At 35.2% G+C, this 15,783-nt stretch overlaps 2 protein-coding genes across 4 annotated transcripts; one reads left to right on the top strand and one right to left on the bottom strand.

Annotated features, from left to right (window-relative positions):
* Nucleotides 1-439: 439 nt before the first annotated feature.
* On the bottom strand, nucleotides 440-2,406 carry LOC108207331 (uncharacterized). The gene is made up of 3 exons (XM_017377787.1): nucleotides 2,047-2,406; nucleotides 1,520-1,828; nucleotides 440-1,258 (listed from the first exon to the last, which is right to left on the bottom strand). Exons 1-3 carry the CDS (start codon nucleotides 2,404-2,406, stop codon nucleotides 440-442), a joined length of 1,488 nt encoding a protein of 495 aa, XP_017233276.1.
* A 1,142-nt stretch (nucleotides 2,407-3,548) lies between these two features.
* Nucleotides 3,549-15,396, top strand: LOC108209031 (protein RIK). 3 transcript variants are annotated; one of them, XR_010288759.1, is made up of 13 exons: nucleotides 3,569-3,751; nucleotides 4,520-4,700; nucleotides 8,291-8,389; nucleotides 8,490-8,524; nucleotides 8,613-8,688; nucleotides 9,696-9,791; nucleotides 9,876-9,953; nucleotides 10,519-10,612; nucleotides 10,705-10,819; nucleotides 11,879-12,350; nucleotides 13,871-14,099; nucleotides 14,525-14,783; nucleotides 15,033-15,396. XR_010288759.1 is itself a non-coding variant. In XM_017379721.2 (12 exons), exons 1-12 carry the CDS (start codon nucleotides 3,702-3,704, stop codon nucleotides 15,164-15,166), a joined length of 1,689 nt encoding a protein of 562 aa, XP_017235210.1. In that variant the 5' UTR covers nucleotides 3,549-3,701; the 3' UTR covers nucleotides 15,167-15,396. The 3 variants fall into 3 exon arrangements, 2 of the variants coding, with proteins under 2 accessions (XP_017235210.1, XP_063943196.1); XM_017379721.2 differs by lacking the exon at nucleotides 13,871-14,099 and having other exon boundaries at nucleotides 3,549-3,751; XM_064087126.1 differs by lacking the exon at nucleotides 13,871-14,099 and having other exon boundaries at nucleotides 4,523-4,700.
* The last annotated feature ends 387 nt before the right edge of the window (nucleotides 15,397-15,783 follow it).

Raw genomic sequence — 15,783 nt, 5'->3', positions numbered from 1 at the left:
AGGAAGTTTATTACGAAAACATATCACTTTGCACATAGGAACTTATAATACAGGGAATAGGTTTTGTTACATAGAAATTGGAAAGGAAAAAGAACACTGAGATAGTGAAAACCTATGAGGACAGCAGATGGTCCAGACTAGTACAAAGTGAAAGCAACTGGGTAGACTACACTGTACCCACACATATACTTCTAGTTATTTATTGCTTGCACTGATGATGGGATGTCAGGATCCTCTCTCTTATTTTAAATCTGGTTGAAGAAATTAGATATATTTGTTGGAAAATATATGAAAGGCACATCTGTGAGAGCGCAACATTCATGATGTAGAAACTAGTTGAAGGGATCGTGCCACTGAATTCAAGGTTTTGAAGCTACAGATCCTGATTATGTAGGAAGCCAGCCTAGCAAAATTTAACTTCCAATTGTTACACGATGTTCTACTCAAATACAACATCACCCTCAACTATACTCACCCACAAATCAATATCATCACAATTTCTTTCACTTGCTCCGAAATTTTCTTTTTTAATCTGTTCTTGGACTTGGTAATCTGGTGCCTGAGTACTTGAGTTCTTAATCATATCATTATGTAGTGTCGTGGCTGACTTATTTTCATGTTCACAATTTCCCGTACTATATGATTCAAATTTAGCATTTGGATGTTCTGTCCAAACATGAATCTTTGTTTCATGTATTTCTGCTTCAGAAGCTAACTCGTCCTCAAGATCTCTAGCCCACATGTTCATGTCATTAGAATTTTCTAAACAAGTTTCAGAAGGCTTCGTTTCATTTTGTTCGTTAATATGATGAATTGCCAATCCATGCTCCCCGGACTCAATATTCATATCAAGCTCAAGTTCTCTTGCCCATGCTATATCATTGGAATTTAATGGTGTGCTAGTTTCTGGTTGATAAGTCAAAACCGTATTCTGGCTGCATGTGGACTGCACCGAGCTTGCTGCAGAAACTGGTCTGCGCCTTCTAGTTAGTTTTTGATGTCGTGGCTTCATTGCTCTAGGCTTCTTTCTAACTTCATCATCAAACCCGAAAATTCTTAAAGTTTTTTCCATGTGAACCTCCATCTTTTGTTGCCTAGACTCTGTAGTAAGAAAGTAGCCTTTTAAACCAGTCAGATAATGAGCTGTGGCCTCATGGTTTGATTCCAAATCCATAATATCAACTTCCATTCTTTCCATAGCCATCTTCAGTTTATCAATGTTCTTAAATGGATCAAGCCATGGCCTTGCTTCTTTTCTCTGGATTCATCCGTGATTTTATCAGAAAGTATCCAAGAAGGACAGATAGTATGATTTAAAAAGTGCAGTTATAAAAGGACAAGTTAAATTTATTAATTTAAACGCTAGATCAGATTGGAACTAACAAAAATCACTTTTAAAAAAAAATCTAAATCTCTAAGTTATTATAAAAATGTCCGCAGGGTTATTAGTCTATTAAGTTTGATAAACTTACAGCCTTCTCTCGCAAGTACAGCGACAAGGAAGGAAAAAAATACTTACATTCCTTGAATCAGAGCTTTCTTTAATCTGTATCAGCTTGCATTTAGCGTGTCCAAGGCATTCTTTAAGCGATGACAAACAGTTCTTTCTTTTCTCCTCCTGCTGCTTCAAATTAAAAATCTCGTTTTTTATCTCTATGTCTTGATGATCTCTCAGTCTTTTCACCTCTGCCACCATATCTTCTAGCAAATTCCTCATGGTATCTGATTTACTGGGCCTTTTCTTGATGTGTTTTAGCATATGCTTCTGACCTCTTTGAAACTTTTCTTGTTTGTATTCATTGAGAAATGAATCTACTCTCTTAAAACCCTTTTAACAATTGCAAGATGTAAATCATTAATCAATCAGAAACTGCTTGAATCAGGACATATAAACATCAGACAGGTTATGTTTTATGAATTTTTTCAATTACTATGACACGAAACATGTTTCAGACATATATATGCTCCAAAGTTATAGCAGATCAATCTAGGATAAACATTAAATCATGTTGACAGCGTAGAAATATTTAGAAAATTGACACTTACATATGCACTGAGACAATTAGTGAAATTCTTGATTGTATCATGGCCAAAGTATTGTAAGAGCAGACCTTTGAAATTTAATTTGTCTCGAATAAAAAAGCTTGTCCCATACACACTCCACGATATGATTTCATTTGTATCCGGATCATCTACCATTTCATACATTTTCCTCAAGAAAGGACTTTCAATCTCTCTGAATCCTTTTAGTTGCATAAGTTTGGGTTTCAGAAATGGCAACATTGTCGACGTAGACCAACTAACACTGCCATTAGAACGCATGACTTCTTCTTCTTCCAGCAGTCGTTGAATAAACCTGGGAATGAAATTGGGGTCAGCAGATGACTGAGCTAGGAAGCTCTCCATTTTTTGTTGCCTATCTTCTGTAGCTTGCAGGCTTTTTTTAAGGAAAGCCAAAGCTTTTTGTATGTTTTCCTCTTGTTGTTTCATGATCCAAATCTCAGTTTTCCATGAACAGAAGTTAGTCTTTAATATTTCTACTTGAGTTTCCATTGGCTCTTAATTAGCAAAGGAAGCACCAAGAACTCCTTTATTCAAAGAATGCTATTTTTTTTTTTTTTCTAAAAGCACTAAATGTTAGACTACAATTGCATGCATGCATGCTTTGTGTTGGTCTGTATTGTGAATTACCAACACTACATATTCAGACAATCTCAGTTAATTTGATAATAATCTAGAATACTGGATGCTTTTTAAATTTGTAAATTAAGGTGTCAAAATGACGTGTTTATTATTCTAATATGTTATTAATGACTTGTGATCTATCTAGTTTAGTTTTTATTTGGCTCTATTCTATCAACATCTAAATGATATCATATATGATCCATTCTTTTTCTATTGTATGTTTCCGTTTTTGTTTAATTAAATTATGGATTTACATTTAAGTATATATGTATTGCTTAATAGGCTAAAACATCACTAAACTAACTCAAAATTTACAACTGGGTTACTGAACTTGAAAATTTTTCACTTGACTAATTGAATTAATATAAACTTACAATTAACTAACTGAATTAATATAAATTTGCAATCCGATAAGTGAACTTATCCTCAACTTGTAATTGGGTAATCAAAGTCAAAAAATTACTATATTAATATCAAATTTTATATATTCGATTTTTCGTTGAATGACTATTTTTAAAATGAAATTTCAGCAAAAGAGAAATTAAATTAAAAGTACTTATTTGGGTTGATTTTGATTTTATTGAAATATTTTTTCGGACAACCTGATTGTCTTGGTTTATATTTTTAAATTTTACTCCCTCTATTTTTTTATATATGACGTTTTGACTTTTGGCACACACTTTTAAGTGTTTTGACCGGGTAGTTAAAAATATTATTTTTTAAAATTTCTTTTTCTGAATAATAGTATATAATCAAAATTTTTATTTAGGAAAAAAAATTTCAAAAAATAATATTTTTAACTATCCAGTCAAAGCACTTAAAAATGTGTTACAAAAGTCAAAGCTGTCATGTAAAAAAAAACGGGGACTCGGGGAGTAGTATTTGTTATTTTCTGGATTTGGTTTCTCCTGGCAGGAAGAAGAATTAGGTAGAGAGTCCAGACATAGATACACCAGAAGGCAAAGTAAATCGAAGCAAAATCAAGGAGCTCTGCTCTTCAAATCAAATTCATCATTATGACTGAGGACGATTGCCCCCCTGCGCAGTCTTCTTCAACCAAGCAAAGGTCTCGCTCCCTCCCACCCTCCCTCCCCCCCTCTTTAAACCCTAATTTATAATGTTCTTGATGATTTATATGTATGACTTTCGAATAATTTAATTATCATATTAATATATTATTATCATTTCAGAAATCTATCTATATACGCTTTCAGGCAAAATAACTTGATTTTGGAAATGCCTATGGCTCCGTTTGAAATGCCTAGGGCATTTTCATATCAAATTGCCTAGACTCACTATATTTCAGACCTTTAATTTGGCTATTATTAGGAAAATCAGGGACTTTAACTCTCTTAGTCTAGTTTATGTCAGTTTGTTTCTTATAATAATACTAGGCCAAGCACGGGCGAGTATGTAATTCATAATTCATTGTTTATAATTTAAATTATAAAATTATCTTAATATTTTAATATTAATGAATTGCAACATCTATTTATAAGTATTTTTAGTATTAATATATGTTATTAATAGTATTTTCTTTTTTTTCAACTAATTATAAATTATATTTAAGAGGATAATAATAAAGTTTTTGTCTTGTAATACATGAGTGTTTTTAGTATTTGAAATTGTTTAATAAAAGAGTAATAGACCTCCATATGCCGTTGACTTCTAGTTATATAAAGAGAGTACTAAACCAAAAGAACATGACCAAACCAAAAATTTGTACGACTACAAATTATACTCATGTTGGCTTATTATAGTATAGTATAGATTTTTGATATTACTTGCTACTAATACTATCTCATGTTATGATATAATATATGTTCGTTTTTAGGAGAAAACGGAAGTGGGATCAACCTGCTGAATCCTTTATCTCAGCAGTACCTGGGGTTATTCCCTTGGGAAATGTAGGATCTCCGATGCTACAAGCTGTTTCGGCCATAAATACAACTCAACAGCTCTTGACACCTTCCTTGCAACAGCATGCTGTCACTTTGGTTCAAAAGATTAATCAAGTAAGATTGTAGGCTACAAGTTCACTTTATCATTTTTATTTCTAGTACCATTTGTGTAAACGCACTTGTTAGAGCTACAATTTCGGGCACATACACTATGGTAACAGAGTGATTCGGATATATGTTGGTCTAATCAAACGTGTCTTCCTCTTGCAAGTAGTTTGCTTTATGCATAAAGAATGCACAAAAGAGGCCTACTTATGTGTTGTATAACTGTATAAGAGAACTATCGAGACCTGCCACGGATGTAGTTTAGAAGGTTAAATGAACAGATTTACATCTGCACTGCATCGTTATGTGAAATAATAAGAAAGTACATTGTATGTGCTTGATTGTGTAATATTGAAGACCTTTAGTCCAATAACTGAAGGAAGAATTCGTTACATTGACTTATTGAAGTGCACAATTACTTTGATCATATAGTCAAATACAAGATTTTAAGAGCATTGTTTAGAGATACTTTTAAGTTGGATTTGATGCACTAAAACATTGTACTCTGTCTTGCAACACGTCCAATCCAAATGGATATTCAAAAAAGTAAAATTCAAACTGTAGCAGCCACAATGAATGAACTAGTGAAGACAATGTGTTCAATATCTTCCCTATCAAACTCCCATAATAAACAGAGTTTAAACTTATGTCCAACTCACGACCTTGATGGAGTGGAAGAGAAGGAAGCCAAATGTTTATTATACAATAAGTTGTATCCCGCCACTGAAAATTCCTCCTTTGTTCATTTCTGTGCTGACTGCCAATTTTTGCCTTTCATTTTCACCAAGGGAGAGTTCGCAATTCGTGATCACTTGTATCTTGAAGAGTGAGAACCGTGGATAGGTAAAACAAATATGTTTGTAGTGGATTTGAGTGTATAATAGTTTAGGAGGCTAGCTGATTTCCTTTACTAACACTTCGTTAGTCTACCCACATCAAAGATATGAATGATATATAGATGTCAAGATAGGCCAGTAGTCCTGCCCTCCAACCTGAGCTTTGGAGCTCAAGCTGCAACCTTTCAAATTTCCTATTTTGCTCCAGGTATCTAGATTCTAATGGTCCCGGCATACTCCGAAACATATTTCCTTTTGGAGCAGTAGTTAAAGGGATCCATCAGGCCTATAACCAGCGTGGTGTTAGCCTGAAATAACATTTGAGAAACTTAGTATACTTTTTCCTTTTAAGAGGATCCCTTAATGTATGGTTACATTTACCTCTAGGCAGGTAATAATGTTTTTTGCAAACTTTTCTTACCAAGCTTGGCTAAGGGAGGTATCTTACGAAGATATTATTAAGAGAAATTCTAGTGGCTTTCTCGTAGGATTGGTTTTTCCAAATGTTACTTCTTATACTTTCGGCTTCCAGTTGGTAAAGTATACTATTGTGTCATTTCCTGCCTACTACAGTCTACAGTACCCCTCTTGTTAACGTCCATTAGTCAAACTTGTATGACCTTGTAAACAGTATGAAAACACAACGGTCATAGAGCAATATGATCAAATGAAGATCACAGGAGAAAGAAGACAACAAAATTATCTAATTGAACCAACCATAATCGTCCAAATGATCCAACCATTATGCATAACCCAACTTTGGCGTGCACATCCACTAAAGTAGTCATAATTATTGTAGTAAATTTGCGCATGAACATCCTTCCCCTACTCAACCCCTTTCCAACAAAACAAGCCTTAAGCACATGTACTTATAGAACAAACTCCAATAGTATTCGTCCTCCTATAAAGATTCAAAACCTCCTCACCATTAACCTTCAATGATAACATGTAAAATATCGCAATCTAAACAACCCGGTCATTCGAGCAATCTTAGCAAACATGTTACTCATTGAAGTTGGTTAAGATGAGAGTATATATTAATGAGTTCAGTGGCCAAGAAAGAATTTTGGTCAAACCACTCCCTGTTTTAGGTTTTTGTGAAGGAGTTAAAGGCTTTATTTGAAATTGCTTTCGGGACAGAGGGAAGAATTGATTGGTTTTAGTAGGGTGGATAGAAAGAAAATTAAGTTTATGGTGTATGGAAATTGAAAGAGTTTGAACATACACTACTCGCATACAAAAGATATACTAGTATGTATAAAAAGTTGTACGACCTACCCACCGTAGACCACTAGGACAGGACTCAACCACCCCAATACGGTGTCGCCAATTAGCCTATCTAAAGTCATGACACCTGTGAGACTTAAGGCCTCCATTTTTTAGCTTTGTTGATTAGCCCACGTCCTCCTTGGTTTACCCCTCTTTCTTTTCCCCTAACCGATATGTTGTTGATCCTTCTAACTAGGATTATTTGTCTTCGCCTGACATGTCCATAACATCTCAATCGTCCTTCTCGTATGATCATTTTCATAGAAATAGACGCCATGTTTAAACCTCGTATGAAGACATCATTTGGTATATGATTAACTACTGTGGGCCAACAAATCCACAAAAACATACACATTTGTTGTTGTGTGTAACTTATGTCCTTGAGCTTCTCTCAAAAGGCCAACGCTTGTAACCGTACAATAATGTAGGTTTGACTGCTATTCATAGAATTCGCCCTCTAATTTCATAGGTACACCTTTGTCACACAACATCCCTGTGGCACCCCTCCATCTAAGCCATCCTTCCTTAATACGATGACTAACATCCTCAGCAATATTTCCTGTGGTTCTGTATGATAGACACCAGATTTTGAAAACTTTTAGTTTGTGGAACCTTGTCATGAGCAATACAAACTACTACATCATCCTGATTATTTTCTCTGCTAAAATTAGTCCAAAGATACTCAATTTCTGAACTGTTTTAATGTAATCTTTAGCTTTTAATACGACAAGCAACTGTTCTAATTTTATATCGAACTCCCTTGACTCGCCCACTATCACAATGTCATCGGAAAAAATATACATCATGGTATCCTGAATGTTATGAGTAATCACATCCATGAACATCTCTTACTTGGATGCTCATACACAAAACAAATTTGGTTACTGATGCTTTGACTATATGTGGACACCTTAAAAACTGTTTTTATTTGTTTTGACCATGTCTGCCACTAAGACAATCATAAGCAAACTTATTTAGTGTTGGATGCTTTGACTAAAATGTGGAGACTTTAAAAACTGGAAAACCACATATGAGTTAAACTTTTTATGCAAAAAGAAAAATGTGAAAGAAGCCGGAAATGAGAAGAGGATGATACCTAATTTGCGACATTCCTAACAAAATGTTGTTTAATTTGAGTTTACATATGTATGTGTGTGTGTGTGTATTAAAAGGCAGTACATGATGAAGTGATATCATTCACGAAAATAAGTAAACTTGAACTTTATGATGAAGTCTTTCTATCCACATGCTAACAGCTAATCAGATCTTTACTCTTTTACAGTCATCTAGACTGACTAACAATAATTATTTCATTCTAGTGATATCATAGCATCTTAAAATGTGTTCTAATGAGGATTTGATTACATATCTGTCTGAGTTGTTTGTGTGATGATGTATCATATTAGTTTGTGGCGTCATTAAAAAAGATTGTATCACCATATTAAGATTCCTTTAATTATGTACTTCTAAACAATTATCTACCTTTTCGTATAGACGAAATTGCAGGAGGAGTTAATAGCTCGGGAAATTGTCATAAACGATGCTGAATCTTCCATAAGGAACAAACTCACCAAACGACAAACCCAGGAGGAGGTGAATTTGCAGATTATTTTCTCGGTTTTTTTATTCGTTGATTATACATATCTGGTTTTTATGTATATATATTATTCAAGATTTTTATTGCATCTTGCAGATCCAGAGGTGTACAGGTTCTGTAGTAATAACTAGGTTAGTAGCGATTTTTTTTTTTTTTTATCAACACGGCCATCTGTTACAATATACTTTATTGTTAACTTGTACATATGCACTTTTTCAGGGGTAAATATAGACCACCCAATGGACCAACTGATGGTGAAAAACCTTTATATCTTCACATTTCTGCTGGAGCTCATGTATGTAGTTTATCGTCATTATTTTTTGAGCAGATAAATGATGAATTTAGATTTTAACGGCGTTCTTGGGGCTATATATTGTTTATAGGTTGTATGCCTGTTATCTGGTTGATATTTTCCATTTGATGTTTAATGAATAAGGTAGCTATCTTCATAGTACACACACATATATATATATATATGTGTGTGTGTGTGTGTGTGTGTGTGTGTGTGTGTGTGTGTGTGTGTGTGTGTGTGTGTGTCTGTCTGTCTGTCTGTATGGTTTTGTTTCAAATGATACTGGAGAACCTGTTACAATCACAGGTTCTGCACAACAAATTTTGCAGAAGTGGTACATCATAAAGTGCAGAACCATTAGTTCCCAGTTCCCACAGTTCTCCAAAGCCTCAACTGAATCCTACTCATACTTCTTCGCCTTAATCTTTGTAGACTACTATTAGGTTTTTGGTTGATATGGAACTTTTCACTATTTCTGCATTGCTCCTCTAGAAAGTAAACATTTAACGTTGATTGCTAATTTTTTTTACGCAAGTATGAAGTTTCTGCTAAAAGGCCAAGCTCAATAAGGTTGCTTTTCAGATATAGAGCATGATGCAAGTTAGACTTGGTCATCTTGTGACTGACCATGTAATACCATCTCAACTATTTGGCCATTCTATAGTTTTGAAGGTTTCAGTGTTCATCAACTGACATTGCTTTTTATTTCTTTGATTTCATACAGATAAGGCTAAAATGAACTCACATCACACCCATAGGAAATGCTGATATGTAAACATAAGAATACCTACGAACTATGTACAAACATAAATGTAGAACTTCAGTGAGAATAATGAGATACTTGGCTTACTGTTTGCTGATTGTAAAAAACCTTTATTGCTAGTCTGATGGTTAAAGAGTAAAAGAGGGACATATCTCTCCGCTACCTACTTCTCCTATTATCTCACTAATAACCTTGAACATGGATACTCAATTAGTGTTTGTGTCCCTTCTCAATCTTTGCTACACAGTTGGAAACAACAGCGGACCGGATAAAGGCAGTTGATCAAGCAGCTGCTATGGTGGATGAAATGTTGAAACAAGATTCATTAAATAGTGGAACAAAGGTAGTGAGTATTCTTGCTGAGATTGTACATTTATGACACTTGACCTATACTCAACAGTTCGTTCGTTCTATTTATGCAACTCAGCCACTAAGCACGCGTGTGTACCTGGGTTTTGAACCAGACCCTTCATTAAACATTGTGGCTCGAATACGTGGACCAAATGTGAGCTGCTCTTTTCCACTCTCTCTTTATATCTTTTTATTGCATGATTGATTTTCAAAATGATGTTTTCAGCAAGGTGTATATTCTCTTTGTGCCTCTCTGGGTTGACATGAAATGCTGGTTGAATTGGGTGGAAAAAACATCCCCTACTAGAGTTAATTTGTTCTTTTCCTTTTGTTACCGTTTTAGGTCCAAATATATTTTTGAGACCTGTTTTTATATTTTTTTTATCATGGATACTTTGGGAGGGGAAATTAGAAATTTCTGTTGGGCCCTGTTTATAACTTTTATGTAATCTTGGGATCTATACGAGCTCAAATTAAAGTGGTTTTCAATTCTCTCCATTGAATATTTTTGTTCTATACTTAAATGTCCTAAAATGCATCTATATTGTATCATGGACCACTTTTTTTTTTTCTATTTTTTTGAATTATGTATTCTGTTGTTTAGTTCATTTTAAACTTTAACAGAGATGGGAATTCTAATGTTTGAAGCTTCTCTCTGACATCTCCATATGATTGGGAGAGATTTTTTTTGCTGCTGCTTTTGGGTTTTGTATTTGCAGGATCAGTATGTAAATCACATTGTGAATGAAACAGGAGCAACTGTATTACTGAGAGGACGTGGTTCTGGAAATCCTGAAAGCGTACAGGGTGAAGGTAGTGTGCCATATGACCACCTGGGAACATGTATATTTTGGCTAACAAGAAAATGACACCTTACATGAAATGTTCTCATGGTTTTTCTGCAGGACAGCAACCATTGCACTTGCTATTATCATGCAGTAATTCAAAAGGTCTTGAGCATGCAAAGCTTTTGGCTGAAAATCTTTTGGATACAATTTGTGCCGAGTGTGGGGCCTCCAGGTAATTGATTTTGTAAATTTTTTTTTGTACTGGCCACATTATGAAGTGGAGTTGGTGATTTTAAGTAGAAGGCGGCATCTCTCCTACTTCAATACATTTTTATTGGTGGTAATAACATTTTTAAAACCTTAACCATGGTCTTGCAATGTAAGTATATAGTTCTGAAAGTATCTGATTAGTAGATTGCTTTAGAAGATGGAATTTTATTTTCTTCCAGTTGGCCTTCCGAATTCTGTACAACTGTTCTGTGCAACCATTTTTTGTTAGAATCAGGTCAAAAGATCTTTCATAAACTAGTCTTCTTATGGTTATGTAACTGCAGTAATGTATCAAGTAAAAAACAAATCACAACCTAGACATACCTTGCTTAAAGTTTCACAAAATATCAGGACGGAGAACCAAATTATGTGGTCTCAAAATGGGGTTTATCTAATATGAATATAGTTAGAGAACACGGAGAATCCAAGAGTTTCCAAAATATCTTCTGCCAAAAAAAAAGAAAGATAAACAACGCGGAGGGTAAGATGCAGAAAGGTTTTGAAGAGAACCTATATTGAGTAAACCAGATACTGTAACCATGGTACAGTGGCAGCAAATTCAAAACAAATCTATTGTTCTTGATTGGATTGAAGGGTTTTGATTATGTTTTAGGTGGAATCTAAAGCCAGAACAAGTTTTAAAGGAAGCTCAATAAAAAAGGGGATGGATGCAACAATAAATATGATGATGGACAAAGAGGGACATTAAATGGTTCCAGCAAAACACATAATCGACCAACTTCGAAAAGGATAAATACTATCTAGTACAGTGCCTTTATTCACTTTACTTATTGTAGTTTAAGTTTACTCGAGCATTATGATTAATCAAATTATATACAGAAGGGGAGAGACAGAGAGGGCGAGTGTTAACAATGTCATTGGAAGTCATTAGTTTACGGATTTACAGGATTGATAGACGTTATAGATGGTGCTTTTCTTATATTCTGGTGTTGCATTAAATTTTTTCTGCTTAAGTCGATAAGCAGTTTCTTTACACTTGCCCTTTGTAATTTGGATACAGGGTCTCATCATGTAAAGTTTATGGTGCTGTGCCCCCACCGCAGCAGCTGTTGGCTGCTGTACCACCCACCATTTCAACTGCGAGCTTTGTACCAGTTCCAGTAAGTCCCTCAGCTACAGTGCCTGTGGGTATGACATTCCTTTCTCAAGGGTGTATACCACAGCCTGCGAGTTTTATGAGTTGTGGGAAAATTCAACCTAACATAGGGAGCTATCCTCAGCCATCTGTGAGTGGTTGTACAAGTTATAATGGCTACGGTGGGATATATCCACAAGCCACTCCTTTCCACCAAGTTGCCTTGGCCCTTAAAAATTCAGCCTCTCCCATGACTTCTAAGGTTTCTCCTGTAGCAGCCGTAGCAAGTCCAACTTCCTTCTCAAGTAAAGATCACTCTTCTGAAAAGGAAAGGAGACAAAAACGGAAGTTCCAAGAGTTGCCAGCTAATTCAATGGGACCTGCAAAGCCTCACCAGGTATTCTGTTTTCAGCTTGTAAGTATATCTCGTTGACATAAGTTTGTAGGTATTGCGATCAGCATGCTTCAAGAAACTGAGAGAATGACGTGTTGCAAAAAGTCCCTCAGTAATATAACTTTCTGATCTTTGCAGTAAACATTCTAACCATGTACATTTTTAGTCCATTTGTAACAACATGTTGGCCCATGAGATCTAGTCCCTTTATATAACGAGTTGTCGTGATCTGGCACTTACCACCACCCACAGTTAACTTTCGCATTGTATCGCTAAAGGATTACATAATATGGTATCTATAAGATGACTCAATGCTTTGCAAGAGTGGCACATGTTGCGATTAAGAAGATATCATTTATTCAACCCAAAATAAAGGAACCGAAGGCAACAGTGTCTTTATGCCTTCTTGTTGAAGATGATCTAATATCAGAACACTCTTTGCTTATAGCGATCTCATGATGTTGTCACACTCTGGTCAAAGCTATAGAGAACTTGAGATGTGTACAATGCACTGGTTATTATGGAACTGGGGAACGGCTATAGCAAGCTTTAAATTGTTAATTAACTAATATTACGTATTCTAGATACAGTGGTGGAACAGGAATTTGGCATTTTTCACCTTGAGAATGAATGGAGTATAAGTATAACAATATAAACCAATGTGTCTAATATTTTGAATTGGAGTACATGTAAGGGCTGCGTACATCTTACCCTCCCAGACCTGCTCTATTAGCGTGATGTACTGGTATGTTTGGTCATTATTAAAAACATTTCTCTTGGTTTTCTAGGAAAACTTTTCCTTCCTAGAAAAGAATACTATTCGTCCTATATGAATCAGTTGTGCAACATCCTGCAGTAGCATGTTCTTATGCATAATAAGATTTGTTATTAATGGCATGTTTCAATGAATAAGAGCACTTGTGTTCACTTCCGTGGTCAGTCATATTAATTTGTTGATGTGAGTGTTGGTTGTGCATATGTTTAGTTTCACTGATTGGACTAGGTTTTTAGCTTTCGATATGTAATAAGGGTATTGGGGTAACATTTGGTCAGTATGAACATTGTAAATCGATTTTATGAAGAGCTGCAATCAGGGATACCATATTGAGGGATGTTTAATACTGCGGGAATTCTTGTATACATACTTTGCAGCTGAGTAGGTGGAAATAAACCTTGTCACTTCTTTGTTGTTATAATTATTGATGTTCTTATGAGACAAACTTAACACACAATTATCTATTCAAGTTTGGTTTTGTTGGTAAATTGGTGGTTTATTGCTTCTTTGATAATTTTACATGAAGTGTCTTCCTCTTCCCAACGTCTGAAAGAAAAGATGTTATCATTAGAATTGTAGCATATTATCAATACTAGAGTAGTATCCATTCTGAGATGATTTTTGAGGAATCGAACCCAAGACCTGCAATCGACAGAGGTTTCCCTATATGCTATCTTATCACCCTCAGAATAAATTATTATTCTTATTTTTTTATTATATTATTTCTGACTTTGCCACTGTATTCCAGGTATTTTCTCTGACCTTTATGAAGCTAACAGGCTGATACTGGACATCTATGTTGGGAGTTTGTATTTTCACAGGGTTTTGCAATGCGGAGCTGTGGGAAATGACTGTTGCGACTTTGATGTTATTATCTGGATGTATACAAGTCATGTATTCTGTGCAATTGTGTTACAACTTACAAGTCACCTGCATGGACTTACAAAACCAGACACCTGCATTAATTCTCACAATTAGTTACGTTACTACTATTTTATGCTTGTTGCATGCATAGTTAACTAGTATTATAGTTCTATTCAAGATGTGAAAGTATGATAGAAGATTTAAGCCATCGTCATCATTGTACAAAGTTTTCTTCTCAAGTGCACTGCCAACCTAGGTTCCTGCTGATACAAATTCCTGTAAATCCCATTTAGGTTTTCACTCCAGTTTCCGGTCCTATAGTTTTCATGTCTGTCACTTGCGGACTTGTGGTGTTGTGTATGCCCACGATATAACACAACACATGCATATTTAGAATCATATTTATTAGTATTCCACATAATTACATTGCTGATTAGAAGATTTTTGGACTGCCATTGATGTGCTTTACTAATAAATCATAACTGAGTTGAGCTGTTAAAGGATTTTGTTGGATTTTTTTGTACAAAATATGTTGCAGGATCCAAATTTTTCAAAGCAACGTCTATCATCAAATTTTGATGTGAGAAATGTTTCAAACATGCCATCACCAAAGAAGTTGACCCAGCAAGCAGCCAATGGTCTCCCACCACCCGCTCCTAAGAGTATGCCGCCGCCTCCGCCGCCTTCCAGGAGCATGATGCCTCCACCGACGCCTCCTAAGTCTGGTACATCTCCCATCATGAACATCCCAGAGGATAACCATGATCAGGATAAAACGACATCTAAAGTTGTTCCTGGTACATGTTCTCTTGTATTTGTTGTTTTACAGATAGAAGTATAGAACCATACTGAGAAGTGAGCACATAATTTGATTAAAATGTTCAAATCGTTGGCTGAAATCAAAGTGCTACTTACATATGCTGTATTAGTGGGTTGGATGAAGCTGCATTTTGAAATTCCCAGACATCCCATGTAGTAAAATTATCATCATTATTGAATTACAAAATGCTTACAATACTAAGTTATAGTAATTTAAACTGTTTCAGATACACTTATCCAACTAATGGAGTATGGTGATGATGATGAAGACGAAGACGATGACTTTGAAATAACTACTGCTGATACCATGAAGGCCAACTCAAATGCTCAAATAGCATCAAAGCCTTTTTGGGCTGTGTGAAGTTGAAAAATATGTAGCTAGTTGATATGTTTGATTAACAGAAGAAGTCCACTTGTACTTTCTTTTCACTTTTAATGTGTTGCAACTGCAAGTGTGAGGCTTTTAGAGGGATCTACCATTAATTATACTGCTCCCAGTATGTAAGAACTCTGTGAATTGTATCTTTTGAATTTCATCTTGAACAACAGGCAATAAATGCAGTAAATCAATATTCAGGTTATTCCTAACAATGACTACTGTTTGTACTTGATAAATTATTCATAGCAGGGTTTGTCATTATTATGTTTCTTATTTTAATTTTTGATTTAGGATAATTTATGTTATGAGATTGAAATACTTTCTGGAAAGCCCTTGATGGCCAATTTTTCTCCACCTGTGCCTAGGGCTTTTGTACGGCTCAACCTAAATGGTGAACTGCACAGTGTCATACTATCAACTGCCTTGTTCCCAAAGCATGTCGTTGGCCTCATTATTTGGTTGTTAAAAATCATATATTGGACACACATAGTATTGGAGTGCCTAAACACATACTCGGTCTCACAAAAGAGCTTTCTCTTGGTTAGAACATCTATATCATATTCATATATATGTTCAGTCGAACCCCTCCAGCACTAAGC

The sequence above is a fragment of the Daucus carota genome, chromosome 2 (assembly GCF_001625215.2).
Source record: "Daucus carota subsp. sativus chromosome 2, DH1 v3.0, whole genome shotgun sequence".
In the NCBI taxonomy this organism is placed as follows: Eukaryota; Viridiplantae; Streptophyta; class Magnoliopsida; order Apiales; family Apiaceae; genus Daucus; species Daucus carota.
Note: the sequence above shows the minus strand (reverse complement) of the source record. Positions and strands in the feature narration are given on the sequence as shown.